This window comes from Malaclemys terrapin, chromosome 11 (genome assembly GCF_027887155.1).
Source record: "Malaclemys terrapin pileata isolate rMalTer1 chromosome 11, rMalTer1.hap1, whole genome shotgun sequence".
Lineage (NCBI taxonomy): Eukaryota > Metazoa > Chordata > Testudines > Emydidae > Malaclemys > Malaclemys terrapin.
In genome coordinates, this window is record NC_071515.1 from 34,509,514 (window position 1) to 34,526,564 (window position 17,051).

Sequence of the window (17,051 nt, forward strand, 5' to 3'; positions counted from 1 at the left end):
CAGCAGGAAAAAGTCATCTGAAGATTTTTTTACACCAAATCCATCTGTGGTTATGTTCTGCAACTTCCCTCCTTATCATAGGCGTGTGCAGCACATTTCATTAGGGTGTGCACCCAGGGAGCCCTGCCCTAGCCCTGCCCCCACACTGCCCCCATCCACTCCCTCCTATTTCCCACCCCTGACTGCCCCCTTCAAAACCCCCAACCCCCCCGTTCCTTGTCCCCTGACTACCCCCTGGGACCCCTGCCCCTAACTGCCCCCAGGACCCCACCCCCCTATCTAAGCCTCCCTGCTCCTTGTCCCCTGACTGCCCCCCTAGGACCCTACCCCCTACCCGTCCCCTGACTGCCCCGACCCTTATCCACACCCCTGCCCCCAGACAGACCCCCGGGACTCCCATGCCTATCCAACCACTCCCCACCCCCTGACAGGACCCCCAGAACTCCCGACCCATACAACCCCCCCTGTTCCCTGCCTGCCCCAACCCCTCTCCACACCCCTGACAGGCCCTCCCCAGAACTCCTGACTCATCCAACCCCCCTTGCTCCCTGTCCCCTGACTGCCCTGACCCCTATCCACCCCCCCCATCCTTTAACAGATCCCGGGACTCCCATGCCCCATCCAACCCCCCCTGCTCCCTGACTGCCCCCTCCAGAGACCCTCTGCCCCTAACCCCCGCCATGATCCCACTCCCTATCCAACCCACCCTGCTCTCTGTCCCCTGACTGCCCCCACCCCTTATCCAACCCCTTACCCGGACCCCTTACCATGAGGCTCCTAGCAGCATGTTCTGCTCCGTGCAGAGCCAGACATGCTGCTCCACGGGAGCGTGCAGCCCCGGCCCCCAGAGCGCTGCGTGCACGGCAGCATGGCTTCAGGGAATGGGCCAGCGGCTTGCTGTGCTTGCCCGGGTGCTCCAGCCCGGGAGCGCAGATCTCGCGGCTTGCCGTGCTGGGATAGTAGCGCGCCATATGCCCACCTCTGCATTAGGGTGTGCCATATGGGAGGACACATATGGCAAGTTATAGAATCTTTGAGCAACTTGCAACAGTATTCTTACTACCTTATCCATATTTCTGGTGGCAGCGAGTAGCATGTCTCCCACATGTTGCTGACCATGCCACAATCAGAAATAGCTATGGGCCTTACCTCCACACCTGGGACATCCTGGGAGATCTACAGAAAGCCAAGACTATAGTGTGGAGACCTTGTACTTTTGTATTCAATCTGGACCCTGGTGGCTTCCCTCCATTAGGGACTTACCCAAGCTGTTGCTGTCTCTTGGATCTCCAGGAGACGAAGGCTTGGTGGAAGATGTAATTTGGTATTACCTTTTCCCTGGAATCTCCAGCATGCCTCTCCTCCCCAGCAAGATAGAGATGACATGTCCTGTTCAATCTCTGACCTCTCTCTCAACTCAGATCCCAGATCTGCAGAGAGACTTCTGTGCTATCCAGAGAAGCAGGAACAGCAATATGTAGGCAACTGAGGTCCCTTCTGCCAAGGAGAGGGGAGATCCAAATGGGGAGGTTTAGGAGATCCATCCAGACCAAAGCTAAAAGGCAGACCTATATCAGTACCAGGTGGAAATGATTATAGTTAGTATGTATAGAAAAACTCTTCAGTTGTGACAGCTAATCTATAAATTGATATTATACACCTGAATTTAAAAATATTTTTGTATACCAAATTAATTAAGTATATTGGAAATCCATGTATTATGCATAGAATAACAGTTGTCTTGGAAGAAAATACCACCCTAGAATTTACTCAAAGGTTTTGATAATGGAGTATTTATTAATGGCAGCAGAGGCCAATAACATCTTAAGGATTTCCTCTGCTACATACATTATGTATATATTTAATTTTATTCTTTTATGTTTTTAATCTATTTAATTTAAAATATTAAGTTATTGATTTACTATCACCTTAAAGTAAAGTTAATAAAAGGCTATTACAACTTTCGCTGATGTCAGTTGAAGGGTATTACAAGTCTCTTGGGAACTGTAATACTCTTTCACTGATGTCAGTGAAAACTGTAATAACATTCTAGGGACACAAAGGAGTTATCAGTTTATTCTTTGATTGCAATTTACTGAGAAATAAACTGGTATTTATTATATGAGATACACTATGTAGGCTAATAAGTGGTTCCAGAGACAAATAAAGATCGCTGAAGCAGTTAATACAGAGCATAGAGCCTGAAAGTTGATGCACCTATTCTTATTTTTATCATATATTGTACTTTACCTTCTAGTTAATGATTTAACTTTCCTTCTAAGTGACATCAATGAAAATACATTAAAGCTCTCATTGATGTCAAATAACTGATACAGGTTTTATTGGTTCATCTACTGTTACAGTTGTCAGAATAATACTCTGGAAAGTATATTTGGTCTGCAGTTTTTTATCCTGCTATACCAGCTTCTGGCCTGAATTCTGTTTAAACAAAAGAAAGATATCTCCAAATTTTCTACATAATGTCAACCTTTTGCATTTTATTTTGTTATTTTGCAAAGTATATAGATTCCAACAGAGAAGATTCACATGGAAAAAATATTGGGCACAACTTACAAAAAACCCCATCAGAATAGGTCCCTTATTGTTAAGAGTTTTAAGCAAGCAGAAGTTTTATATGATTAGATATGAGTTGGGGCCATATTTGTTCCTTGTAAAATAATCCTTGTTTAAACAAGCTTTTAATGATTTGTTATAAAATACGGTAATATACTACTGTATTTTTATTTTTCAAATTTAATGTTCGAGTACTGCAGGTAAAATATTTTCATAGAAAGGTTGACATGATGATCCTATAACAGCAGTATAGTGGTCACTGGTGTAGACCTTGCTGTTTATCATTCTTGACCTGTAATTCTCTTTTGCTAAAATCTCTATCTGCACTTTTTATGTAAACAAAATATGTTAAAGACAAATTGTGCCATCAGATATGCACACACAAGTCACAATCTGAAAGAATTATGTGTCTTTACCTGAGGGCAGAATGTCAATTATTACTGGTCATATCTCATAGGATATACATGAAGCTACTCTGAATAGAGACAAATACATTACAAATAACTATATACACAGTTATGATAACAATGTAAAACAATGTTATCTATAAAATATACCAAAAAATTACATAAAGAGAGAGAAATCAAATCCCATGGTAGAGCAACAATTAAAATAGATTGTCTCTTTTTTCTTTCGAAATGTTTCCATTAAAACAGAAAAGGTCTGTTCCTTGAAAACAATGGAAGAAAAGAGAGGTAGATTTTTCAGTTTTAAGAGAAAGCCCAACAGGGGGGCTTTAGTAGTGTAACAGTGGAAGACATTATCGGCTACATTTTAATTAAAGCTGTGTGAATGGTTTGACTTGAACTCAGAAGTACTCAAACCCAGCCTTGATTTGTATGTTTTAGAATTACTTAGATTATAATTCAACCAAGTGAATAACAGAGGTAACTCAATAAGTTAAGTATCACAAGACTGTAAAATAATGCATTTTTAAACAACTTGCCTTAGAAGTGTATTTTCAGCTAGATCAGGGGTTCTCAAACTTCTTTGCACCGTGACCCCCTTCTGACAACAAAAATTACTACAGGTCCCAAGGAGGGGGAGAGGCGGGGGACCAAAGCCTGAGCCTGCCCAAGCCGCACCGCCCCGGGTGGAGGGGGCCAAAGCCTCAGGGCTTCAGTTCCAGGCAGAGGGCCTGTAATCTGAGTCCCACCGGCCAGGGCTGAAGCCCTCAGGCTTGGGCTTTGGCCCCAGGCCCCAGCAAGTTTAAACCAGCCCTGGTGATCCCATTAAAACAGGGTCAATGACCCACTTTGCAGTCCCAACCCACAGTTTGAGAACCACTGATCTAGATCATTAGCAATGGTGTACAGATACTTATGATACTTTCACAGAGGGCAATTTTGTTGCCTTTGCTTGAGCAAATCACACCATTTATTTCAGTTTTGCATGGGTGTGGATAGGATGATTTCTTCAGATGTATATAACATCAGTTAGATTCTAAAATGACAGACATTTTTACATTTAATTTTGAATCTTAATTCACACCATTAATAGCTCATGGCATGCAATATCTTTTATTGATTATTTTCCTCAACAAGTTCCCCCATTAAAAACATCTTTATTATCTCTGGAAAATTGGGGAGAGAAAAGTGAACCACCTCTCCCCCTTTTGAGGAAATTTTGTTTGCTTCATAATTGCTGTTGTTTCTCACTTAGATACGGAGGTGACTGACACCTTACAAATACCATAGACAGAGAGAGACGATTATTGCTATAAAGCACAATCTGCAAACAATTAGAATTGTATAAATGTATGTCTTAAACATGAGACTTCTGAATATCAAGGAATGGCAAATTGTTTGCGTGTTCTTTTAATGGTGCAATAAGGTAAAAGTAAAGAGCTGAGTCTTTAATACAAACCACACATATTGCCAGGCTTGAGAAAAAAAATCTGAGAGCAGTTTGCTTGAGAAAAAAATTGGAGAGCTGTTTGCTATTTATTTATTTAGGAAAAACAAGTTTACAAATTCCCTGCCATGTAACTACCAAACAAAACAGTCACTCCAACCCCTAGCTTTTGTTTAGAGAGGCATTATACACGCGACCATAATGATCAGATCTTTCTGTGTAACAGGGTGTTACCATATTACAGCACCTCTAAGTGATAACATGCCATTCCTAGTGATTTTAGTAAGTTGAGTGAAACCTCAACGTAGAGGTAAAATAGCGAACAGTAGCAACACTTATAACAGGGGATGATCCTGCTCCCAGCCACTGACTTCTGCGTGGTGGGATCCAGCCTCTCCAAACAGCCTGGGCAAGCTCACAGCAAAGGCCTGATCCTATTAAAGGCACCTCAGGGTTCGCATGTGCTACGGCCAAGCGACCTGTGCACCACGCCGTCAGGAGCGATCAGTGCGGGCGGGCTCCAGCCCTTTCCTCCTTTAAGGAGGCGGGTCTGTGCTAAAGGCCGCGCAACAGGGACCCAGCTGAGGAACGATTCCTAAGGGCCCCACCCGGCGTTCCGCGCGCGACCGTACGGACGGCCGTTCACGGGCACGGCTGGAGGGCGCGCGCCTGCGTGTGAGCGCTCGCCCGCCCGCCCGCCTCCCTCCACCCCCGGCTCGCACCCTCTCGCGGGATGGGAGGGGGAGAGGAGCCGCTGCCTTGGCAGCCGCCGGGACGCGGAGAGTCTCTCGCCTCAACTTGGCTTGGAGGGCGGCGCCGCCATGCTGGGGGCCGAGATCCCCTTCCCCCGCCCCAGGAGAGAAGCTTGGCCGGAGCTTGTGGAGGAGCCTTCGCCGCCGGGGAGCGGGGTGGAAGATTCGGCTGGGCAGGGGGTTGCCGCCACCGCCACCTCCTCTTCCTCCTCCTCTTCGGTGGCGCAGCGGTGGGAGGAAGAGGCGAGGCGGGGGGCGGCCCCCCTGGCCAGAGACCCCCCGCGCGGCGGGGAGGCGGCCGGGGGCGAGGAGGAGCCGCTCCTCAGGGGCATTTTCCAGATCGGGAAGAGGAGCTGCGACGTGGTGCTCAGCGCCAGGCAGCTCCGGTGGAGCCCCATCCAGCCCGAGAGCCGCGGGGGTGAGTGAGGGGAGCTGGCTGGGGGGAGAGTGGGGAAGCGGGGGCGGACCCCGCTGCTTCGGTGCATCCCCAGCAGCCTTCAATGTGCCTGTCAAGGGGAAGGCGATTTGGGGCTGGCATATTCCCCCCTCCAATCAAAAGTGACTAAGTCTCCAACTTGTTAGCGGAGACGCTCCAGCCCCAAGCACCGTCCCAGCCTGGCGCCACCCACCCTGCTGGCGCATGGGGGATTGTGCATCGCCACTGTTTTGCCACTTTAGTTGGTCTTGTTTTGAACACTTGCTAAGGCTACATCTACACTACAGGGGGGAGTCGATTTAAGATACGCAAATTCAGCTACGTGAATAGCGTAGCTGAATTCGACGTATCGCAGCCGACTTACCCCGCTGTGAGGACGGCGGCAAAATCGACCTCTGCAGCTTCCTGTCGACGGCGCTTACTACCACCTCCGCTGGTGGAGTAAGAGCGTCGATTCGGGGATCGATTGTCGCGTCCCGACGGGACGCGATAAATCGATCCCCGAGAGGTCGATTTCTACCGCCGATTCAGGCGGGTAGTGTAGACCTAGCCTCAATTGATAGAGGCTAGTTCAGGCAGGGAGGGATCAGGGATGCCTGCAAGGGGCTGGGCAGCCACAGGGCAGAGAGCAGCAGGGGGAGGAGGTAGTTGCCAGAGTAGGTTGGCGACATACATATCAAGTTACTATAATAACTAAATCACTGCTAAAGTGCCACTTGCTCCTCCTGGAGAGGGCCAAATCTTTGTGTTCAGTTTTTTTGACCAGTATCACTTTATGCTCCTGTGGCTATTTCCTTTTCTGCCAGACCACAAATTTTACCTATGAAAGGGGGACAATTAGCCTCAGATGAAATTTTCAGAACAAAACTGCTGAATTTCTAGTAGAAGAGGGCTTTTTCTGTGGTTCCGTCTTACAAATCAGTTTATGAAAATTGACAGTTTACTTAAAACAGGATTACAGTAAATTAGTTAAAAGAGATAATTACTGGCATCTCTCCACTTTAAATCTGTGCCAGCAATAAAAGTGAAGAATTTAATTAAATAAGGTTATCAAGATCTCAAACCTAAAACAAAGTATCCCTGGGCAGTCTTTCTTTATTATTCTAGTATATAAACACTATGGAAACATGAAATAGTGTCTTACAGCTTTTAGCTATAGGTAGAATAGAAATAGGATTTTTATTGATTCTGCAGCATCAGTTTTTTGCATTTTAATCTAAATGACAGCTGTATATATGCTATACAGAAATTTATTGTGAGCTGTCTCTAAGTTTTAGGGTGAGGCTTGTGGATCAAATCCTGCTCCACTTACTCAGCTGAGTATTTCTTATTATTTCTACTGTGAGTAAAGCAAACTGGATTTAGCTCAGTGTCTTTATCTCAGGGTTTTGTGTCAAACTTCTTGATATTTATTATGGTGAAATTTTTAAGGCAACAGCAAAAGAAATTAAGCTCCAGAAAGTTGTCCCGATAAAACTGTCTTCAGTGAGCAAAGTTGTTGAAAAGGACTTGATTGAGTAGAACAAGATCTGTTTTACAAAAGATTTTAAAAGGGAAAATTTTCAAATATCTGCATGCTCTTAATTCAGAGTTACAGATAAATATTTGTCTATCCAGCAACCTTTCTCAGCAATTGCTAAATCATAATCTCTGCTCACATCTTCTCCAGGGTGTCCACAGTGGGACTCTACTGTACTTCTTTTAGAGCTGGCTCTCTAGCAGAAAGCAAATGGTATGTTTAATAAATGCAGAGAGGTGCTTATTGTATGAGAGAAATGGCACAAAATCCATGTTACTATGATCAGATTATTGCTGTGGCATAGCCGACTCATGCATACCCAAAAGCTATACCAAAGGAATTTTGTGTTCAGCTGTAAAAAAGAACTTTGAGACCTGGTATGCCACCAAATAATCCTGTTTCTCAGGGTTCCCCCAATCACAACAGCTCAAAACTATATGAGACTCCCGGGGCATATGTCTGTGCGCATATGTAGTCCAATATGCCAGGCTGCATCTCAGGACTCTTCAAAGTTGTCTGGCCTCTGTTTATTCACCAAATCATCACCATCTGAACATGGTGCCCTTGTGAGTACTAACTTCACTAGATTGGTGGACAGACCCCCTTAGTGTTTGTGTGGGAGTTCCCTTTGTCCACTGTCAGCCTTTGATGACACTGGTGATGGGGAGCTCATCTGAGTCCCCTCTGAACTTAAGGTTTGTGGTCCTCAAGGATCTCCTATCTTCATATCAATTTTAGAGATCTAAGGGCTGTCTGCCTCACCTGTCAGGCCTTCCTATTTTGTGTCCAGGGAAAAAGCCTGTTTGTTCTTACAGACAACACTGTGGAGATGTTTGTTTTACCTCAACAGGCAATGGGGAGCTCACTCTTTCCTGCTTTGTCAGGAAGCAATTCACCTATGGAACTTTGACTGAACTTGCAGTGTGAGTCTCAAAGCCTCTTACCGTACAAGGGTGCAGAATGAGCCGGTGGACCACTTAAGCAGATAATTTCCAAGCCACCATGAGTGGTCTCTCCACCCGGATGTTGCCAAATGAATTTCCAACAGTGGGGGACTCCCCAGATAGACCTATTTGCAAAGAAGGCTGTCAGGAAATGCCAACTGTTTTGCTCCCTACAAGGCCACAGTCCCGGTTCCATCACAGATACTTTCCTGCTGCCCTGGACAAACAAGCTGTACTACAGTTTTTCCCCAATCCTACTCCTACACAGAGTGCTGCTAAAAATCAAACAGGACCCGTCCTAAGTTATATTAATAGCCCCAGTGTGGCTTCCCCTTTATTGGATCTGTCATTGGCAACTACAATTTCACTCCCATTGCCCCTAGACTTGATCTCTTAAGATCATGGTTGACTGCTCCATCCAAACCTACGGGCCCTTCATTTAGCAGCTTGTAGGCTCTATGGATAAATTGTAGGGAGGAGTCTTGCTCAGAGCAAGTTTTCCGTGCATTGTTAAATGTATCAGAGCTTTTTACATGTCAAAATAGAGGCGTTTTCCTATCTGGTCGTGTCACTTCGGGGTCTCACCAATGCTGTTCTCTATCCAGGATATACTGGATAATCTCTTGCACCTAAAACAGGTCTGTCAAGGTCTAGTTGGCAGCAGAATCAGCTTTCCATCTGCATGTGGATAACTGTTCTATATTTTCTAATAACGTGAAGGACTGGAGAGATTTTACCTTCAAATAAGGGAACCTATTACCCTGGCACTTGAATCTAATTTTGTTGAAGCTCAAGGGCTATTGTTTGGTCCTTACTGCACCTACCTCTGAAGGTGGCTTTTCTAGTAGCTAGTGCTTCAGCCAGAAGAGTGGCTGAACTGCGTGCTCTGACGTCTGAACCACCTTATACACACTTTTTTTTAAGGCTAAGGCGTACTTGTGGTCTCATCTGAGATTTCTCTCTAAAGTGGTATCTAACTGTCATATTAAACAGTTAATTTTATTTACCTATGTTTTACCCCAAACCACATGCCAATAAAGAGGAGTAACATCTGCAAACTATACACATTAGAAGAGAGTTGGTGTTCTACATAGACAGGACTAGTTTCATTTGTTAACCCAACTGTTCGTGGCCATAGCAGACAGAATGAAAGGTCTCATGATCTGTTCACAAATAATTTTGTCTTGGATAACTTTCTGCATGTGTTTATGATCTGGCAGGCATTTCCCCATTGGGCAAACTGCCACCATGTTCCACAGGATCACAAGCGGCTTCAGTGGTGTTCCTTATGCAAGTCCTTATCCAGGACATTTGGAAAGTGGCAACCTGGTCTTCAGTTAATACCTTCTCATCGCATTATGCTTCTGCTGAGTACTCCAGAGAAAATGGAGTACAACTCATCCAAATTTAGCAGTCTGTGTGTACATTAACTCAATCCCTCCTCCTCCATTACAGCTTGTAAGTCACCAAGAGTGGAGTGCACATGTGCAATCACTCAAAGAAGAAAAAATGGTTACTAACCTTTTGTAACTGCTGCTGTTTGATATGTGTTGCACATGTCCATTTCATGACTTGCCATCCTATGCCAGAGTTGTCTGTCAAGAAGGGACTGAGGGAACTTGGGGGCAGCTGGGCCTTTTGTACTGGCACTCAGTTAGGGTGACCAGATGTCCCGATTTTATAGGGACAGTCCTGATTTTTGGGTCTTTTTCTTATATAGGCTCCTTTTACTCCCCACCCCCATCCTGATTTTTCACACTTGCTCTCTGGTCACCCTACACTCGGTGGCATGCAGCCAGGGCCGGCTCTAGCTTTTTTGCTGCCCCAAACAGCAAAAAAAAGTGCCGCCGAGCGCCAGGCTGCGCCGCCCCCCCCCCAACCGAGCGCTGCGCCCCCCCCCGCCGAGTGCTGTTGGACCCCCCCCCCCAGAGCGCCGACCCCCCCCCCCAGAGCGCTGCGCACCGGAGCCCCCCCCTGCGCCGAGCGCCGCCGGAACCCCCGCCGAGCCCCGCAACGCCCCCCGCCGCCAGAGCCCGCCCCCTCCCCCTGCCAAGCGCCGCCGGAACTCCCCTCCAGCGCCGCGCCTGTGCCGCACCCCCCCCCCGAGTGCCGAGCCCCGCGCTGCCCCCCAGCGCCGAGCCCCGTGCTGCCAGAGCCCGCCCCCTGCCGAGTGCCGCCGGAACCCCCTTTTAGTGCCGTACCCGCGCCGCCCCCTCGCCCAGCCCCACGCAACCGGAGCCCACCCCCCAGCGCCGCGCCACCAGAGCGCCCCCCCGCCGCCCCTTACCAGGTGCCGCCCCAAGCATGTGCTTGGGTGCCTGGTGCCTAGAGCCGGCCCTGCACGCAGCAGCAGAGGGCTCTGGAGCCTCCTTGATGGGTACCACTGAGGGGAAAATTTCTAGCAATTCTGCATGGGGCGCACGCACACCAAGAGTGCAATGTACATGTGTAACACATCTTGACAAATAACAGTTACAAAAGGTTAGTAACCAACGTGCACTTCATTTAACTATAGGGTTGGTTGATCTTACTTTAGGCCACCTGTTAAGTTACCCATTTCCCCTTGGAGCCTAAACTTACTGCTAAGTATTCTCTGTGTTTGAACTCATCTTGCCACTCTACATTCATTTGAGGAAAGCAGTTTTTCTGCTATCAGTCACCTCAGCCCAGAGAGTCAAAGGATTTACAGTTCTGACTTATGATGACTTATGATAAAGTAGTTCTCCAAGTATGTTCCAGTTTTCTCCCCGATGTGGTCCCAGCCTTCCACCTTAGCTAGGAAATCTTACTGACCAACTTCTATCATAAACACAAGACCAGATAAGAGGCCCAATGGCATTTCCTGGACATCCATTGAAAACGTAGTCTTCCTTTCCTGAAGTGAAGGGAGCCTTCTATGTTAGCCCTGGGGCTGCTGTCCTCAGGAAGTGGTCAGTTCTCCTCAGTGGGCTTCCATTGGTCGGTTTCTGAGACCATAATAATGGCCATGTTGGGTCAGACCAATGGTCCAGATAGCCCAGTATCCTGTCTCCTGACAGTGGCCAGTGCCAGATGCTAAAGGGCAATTTCAAGTGATCCATGACCTGCCTTGTACAGTCTCAGCTTCTGGCAGTTGGAGGTTTAGGAATATCTGGAGGATGGGGTTGTCTCTGGCCATCTTGGCTTCTTCTCTCCTGTCACTTTAGCCTAGCCTTTCTTAGCTTCTCCATAGTTACTCTGTCTCCTTGGTTACTGCTAGTCAGACCTATTTTTCCATACTGATAGGCATAACAGAAAATCAGATTTCTTACCTTGTAAGTTGTTGTTAAGGATGTAGCAGCACCAGTATGGACACCCTCTCAGGATGTTGCAGTGGAAAATTGGGCTCTGACAAAGTGACTAATCAGGATAGTGTGGGCTAACCATAATTTTTCCCCAGCTCTGGAAATTCTGTTGGTGGAGGAAGTAGAATGAGGTGCCCTGCCCAGGTTGGTTGTTACTTTCCTGACTGAGAGAAAAGGAGGGCTTGCCTATTTGTCAGTACTGGTGTTACCAAGTCAGGGAAAATAATTGATGAAGAAAGGGGGGAAAAAAAGTTTTTTCTAATGCTGATCAATATGTAACCTGAGATAGTATAGCTGCTCACGCCTGAGCAGCAGTTCAAAATCATAGAAAAGAAAACTAATTGAATAGATTTAAAAATTAGTTGTGTGTGGTTATTTGAAAACTTTAAAGATTTATAATAGGTTTTGTTGGAAAAAAAGTAACGAACAGCTAAAGTAAATTAAATATTTATGAAAGATACTGGATTAACAGCACTGGAAATGGGAGTCACTTGCATATTAGAATAGCTACAGCACAAGGAATTGCAAGCTTCCCCGGGCTGTTCTCCCAATATATCTTTTCCCTATCCTGGGAAGGCTTAATGTGGTTGAAAATGACAGAGAATAAAGTCCTCTTTCATTCTTGAGCGTCTTTCTTGAGACTACCAACAAGAATTTCAATTTGTGGCAATTTTGGTATTGATTTATGATGCAGATGCTTGTCACCTAGGAAATGGACAGACGTTGCCAACTGATTTAAAATTGGCCCTGGGTCTAAAACTTTCAGTATCTGTAGATGTGGGTACTTCTGATAACTAAAGATAATTTTGGCATATTTCTTCATTCTTGAAGACCTCTGGACACCTCTAAAAATGTGTGGAAGCACTCTTCAAGTATCAGAACTGGGTGGTTGCTAGCATGGGTTGGTTCTGGGACTCCACGATAAAGCATGCTTTTGCATAAGTCACTAGACACAAATCACATAATTTATGTTAGCATATAACTAAGATACCCGGAGAGCTCAAAGCAAATCTTTTCTATAATACTGAACAATGTTTTTGTAGGAAGTTTTAAAAAACGGTAAAAGAATGTTTTTAAAAGCATAATAGGAAAAAATGAAATATCAAAACAACAACAAAAGAATAAGTCCTTAGTAATAAATGACTTAGAATTAATTCCAAGTACATAGTAGTCTGCTGCCAAAGCTATTTAGGAACAGATGTGGGTGAAATAGATACCAGTAGTCTGTTCAGGATAATAAGGTAAGACATCTGTCAGTCTATCAGGTAGTCAAGAATAATGGAAACCGGAATAACACCAAAAATGGCCCTTTACAAAATGTGAAGTATTGAAGTTATTAGTTGATCAAATTAGAAGCTTTTGATTTGGCTGCTGATATACAGAGAACATTTTCTTTAATATTTGAACTAATGGGTTATCTGGTGTCCAAATACAAATGTGGTAATATATTCAAATGGTGGACATAAAAATGAGTAATACTAGATACATCTGACAAAGTCAGCTTTGTATTACATGGTTTAATTTTCATTTTTAAAATTATCTGAATATCTTTAGCACTTTCACACACATTCTAAACTTTTAAGACTCAGCTATTTCCTGAGAGAAACAAAACAGGATTTTATATTAGTATGTTCTCTATATATCCTTTTTGTTTAATAATGTATAAATATTCATCTGCTTCTTTCTGCACATGAACATTAACTTGTGAGACTTATTTTTATAAGATGGAATGTGCTGATAAATTAAGACAAATTTTCATCTTTTGTTATCTTTTGCCACTTTCAGGCATTACTTCTTTGATTCTCTTAAGTGTGGGAGCAGAAATTGAGTAGAATTAATAAACTTTGCATGCTGGTGCTTGTGTCTAGTTTGTGCATGCATTACAATTTTCTGCATACAGGCGAGAGAGAGAAAAGTGGGGAAAAAAAATATAAATACAAATTTCTGTATTAGACCCTGGTCCTGCAAACATACATATGCTTAAGTTAGTCAGTTGGGAATATTCATGCTTTAAATTTAAGTGCTTTAAGTTTTAAATTAAGCATGTGATAAGGGCATGCAAGGTTGGGGTCCTAGTGCTATTTGGATTTCAAACAGTAGTGCCTTGATAATATTTGGATTTCAAACAATGCAAGGGAACTCTAATTTACTGGATTTTTTTCAAAACATAGAAATAGTTCTATTGGACTTAGGTTTAAAACAACAACAACTCCTCCCCACTCCAAATGTCTCCCCTTTTGTTTTTATGAAATTTAAATCTTGGACAAATCTTAAATTGAGTGTTTGTTTTTCTGCACTAAGGAATTATTTAGGGTTACCGTATTTTGAGTGTCCAAAAAGAGGACACTCCACGGGGCCCCGGCCCCGCCCCCAGCCCAGTCCCTGCCCCAACTCCACCCCTTCCCCACAGTCCCCGACCCAACTCCGCCCCCTCTCCTGCTTCCCGCAAACATTTGATTCGCGGGAAGCCTGAAGCAGGCAGCAGGTAAGCTGGGGGTGGGGTGGGGGGAGGAGGTGCGGCCCAGTCTGGCCCCCCCCCCCCCGGCGTCTCCAGCCTGGCTCGGCTCGGGCCCTGGGGTGCCGGCCCAGCACCGCCGGTCCCCGGCCCAGCAACCCCGGCCCCGCATGTCCCGATTTTCCCGGACGTGTTCGGCTTTTTGGGATTTCCCCCCGGACGGGGATTTGAGGCCCAAAAAGCCGGACATGTCCGGGAAAATCTGGACGTATGGTAACCCTAAATTATTAGACTTAACTATCTGTAAGCACTGTAAATGGAAAGATACTCTCGTTGTAACACTAATTGAAGTCATGACTTGCCACTGTTACTTCCTTTGCAAGTTTTTGTGTGTGCATATAAGGGGTGGAGAATATCAGTAATGAGTATTTCGAGAGCCAGTATGTGAGTTCATTGTTGGATAACTTTGCTTTGATAACTTTGCTTTGTACAGAATCTGTTTTGGCACGTCATTGTTTGTCAAAATATGTTTATCAGCATTTCAAAACTGTTTAAAGAAATCCTGGGTGAAATCCTGTCCCCACTGAAATAAGTCAGTTTTGCCATTAACTTCAGTACGGCCAGGATTTCACCCTCTGATGCTCTCTTGGGGCTGGTCCACACTAGCCCCCCACTTTGAACTAAGATACTTCGACTTCAGCTACATTATTCACGTAGCTGAAGTCGAAGTATCTTAGTTTGAACTTACCGCGGGTCCACACGCGGCAGGCAGGCTCCCCCGTCGACTCCACGTACTCCTATCGCGGAGCAGGAGTACCGGCATCGACGGCGAGCACTTCCGGGATCGATTTATCGCGTCTAGACAAGACACGATAAATCGATCCCAGAAGATTGATTGCTTACCGCCGGACCCGGAGGTAAGTATAGATGTACCCTATGTTGAACTGTGGCCCTTACCGGAATAGCATAGGATCAAAGACATAGGCAGTACTAGTCTGCATAGATAAACTCAAATGTTGCAGTACAAGTTGCTACTTTACTTGTAAGTGAGAAAGCTTTGCTCTTTTTTTTCCAAATATTTTCCCCTTTGTATTGTGCTACCAAGGCCGACATCTTCAGATAGTTGGAGCTTAGTCCTCTGATTCTGATTTTTTCCACTCTGCCATGCCAAGAATCAGAACCGAGGTGCTCTGCACTGTGGTGAGATCATCGCATGCACTGATTGTTTCTGGGACTCATCAGAGTTTCCAACTCATTATTTCCTTAGGAGTGGAGAATTTGCTTTCCTTGGTGGAACAGGTAAGGGAGTTCAGTCCCATGGAATCTCCTGATCTTGGGAGATGGACTGAAAGCCAGGGCCATCTTCATGGAGGGTCTGTGCTTCCACATAGCTTCCCAGCCCCTGGGTCACTAATACAGTATAGTAGTACCTTTCTACCTTCCAGTACCCCTGAACCATCATCTGTGTGTGCGAGAGGAGACTGTTTCATTGTATGATGTTATCATGTAAGTTAATGCTGATGGGAATCCTGATTCACTTGAGGCAAAGGGGGAAGAATGCAGCTCTCCATGGCTCCTACCTTTACCCCACCAAATGTGCTTTTGCTTGTTGCTCTTGTCACTGAAATGAGGGGAGCTCAGTTTGTGGCCAGAATGTGCTACATAGTAAGTATCATAGAGCATTTAAAAAAAATATTACTTTGTGCCTTACATCAGAGGGTCTGAAACAGATTTACAATCAATTAGTTAAACTCCATTGCATCCCTTTGAGTTGTATAAGTATTAGATTCTTTTTACAGGTAGATAAGTTAAGGAAAAATAAGTTTGTTGGGAGTGGAGGGGTTAGTTTCACTTCACTTCAATTGCAGCAAACTAATGCATTTATCTATTAAATTTGGAGGAGAATCATTCTGACATGCTAATCAATCTTTCTTTCATTATTTTCATTATTTAAAAAAACCTGTGGGCCAAAATTTTACCCTCGATTATATTCATTACATCTTCATTGAGTTCAACAGTGTTTTGCCTAAAGTCTTATAGCTAACAAATAGGTTCTGTTCCTGACTCCATCATAGAAGCTTTAAATTTAGGTCATTGGTAACTCTAATAATGAAGCCAGTCAGATTCACATGAATGGATTTGTTTCTTAGCTATTTCCAAATATTTCTGAATGGCCATATCATTCTGTGTTAGGGATTTTAGTTCTTAGGCTTATTGAAGCCCTGTCCCTTCTGTATGCCTACACTTTAACTTTTACTGTCACTTTCATTCTGACCAGGTTACTGATGTGAGTTGTAATATTTTCAAACTTACTTCTGTAGTGATAAGTCTGTTCCCCACATGTAAAATGAAAAACTGCTGAGTATGTGTTTTTGTGTATTTTCTTTTTTAACTCTATTTTTTCCCCCTCCAAATACCTCCAAAAATCTTCTCTACTGACCAATCTGCATTTTTTTTTTCATTTGGTGAATTCACATTATAAATATTCAGATGGAGTCATTTGAGTGTACTGTACAAAACAGTAGTAAAAAGAATGATTGGGAAATGGTGCATCTGCTTTTGGGTTCATTGTGTTCACCCTTAAGTTAATCTTCCTGTCAATATAGGCATGTTTTATTTGTTAACTATGTGCATTACAAAACAGGAAATAATATCTAAGTATGTTTGCACTAGAAAACAAGAGAAATAATCAATATACATAGAAGAAATCTTGTTTGCTTGCTGTTTCATTCATGTAAATTGTAGTGATTGCAACTTTTTGTCTTTTGGAAGACAGACTTTATTTTTATTAACCACAATCCTTAAAAATATTTTTATCCACACCAGAAGTATTTAAAAACAAAAATAAATATCTGAAAATTCTGTGAACTCTGAATAATATGCATTCTTGTGTTCTTTTTAAGCTGTATTTTAACCTTGATGATCATACAACTTGTATTTTTCTCTCTTAACATACTGGACCCCATTTCTACTACTTATGTGTGGTGGTGTGTGGTTTTTTTTTTTTTTTTTTTTGTGTCTGCACATACTGTTGCAACATAATGTGTTGAGTATTTGATACATATATTACCATATTGCCATAAGGAGCTGCTATTATTTTAGACACCAACTGATTTCATGAGAGTGTCAGATTTCTTTCACATATGCCTATGTTTTTGTGCAGATGACCCCAAAGAACATCTGTTAGTTTTGTA

The 17,051-nt window shown here is 44.2% G+C and overlaps 1 protein-coding gene across 3 annotated transcripts in view; it reads left to right on the forward strand.

Moving 5' to 3' along the window:
* The first annotated feature begins 5,174 nt into the window (after positions 1-5,174).
* The window catches only part of CERKL (ceramide kinase like), a 104,392-nt gene continuing 92,515 nt past the window's right edge, over positions 5,175-17,051 (forward strand). For all 3 annotated transcript variants that reach the window (XM_054044407.1, XM_054044408.1, XM_054044409.1), the window contains exon 1: positions 5,175-5,598. In XM_054044407.1, coding sequence (XP_053900382.1) covers positions 5,250-5,598 — 349 coding nt within the window. In that variant the 5' untranslated portion in view covers positions 5,175-5,249. The remainder of the gene's footprint in view (positions 5,599-17,051) is intronic.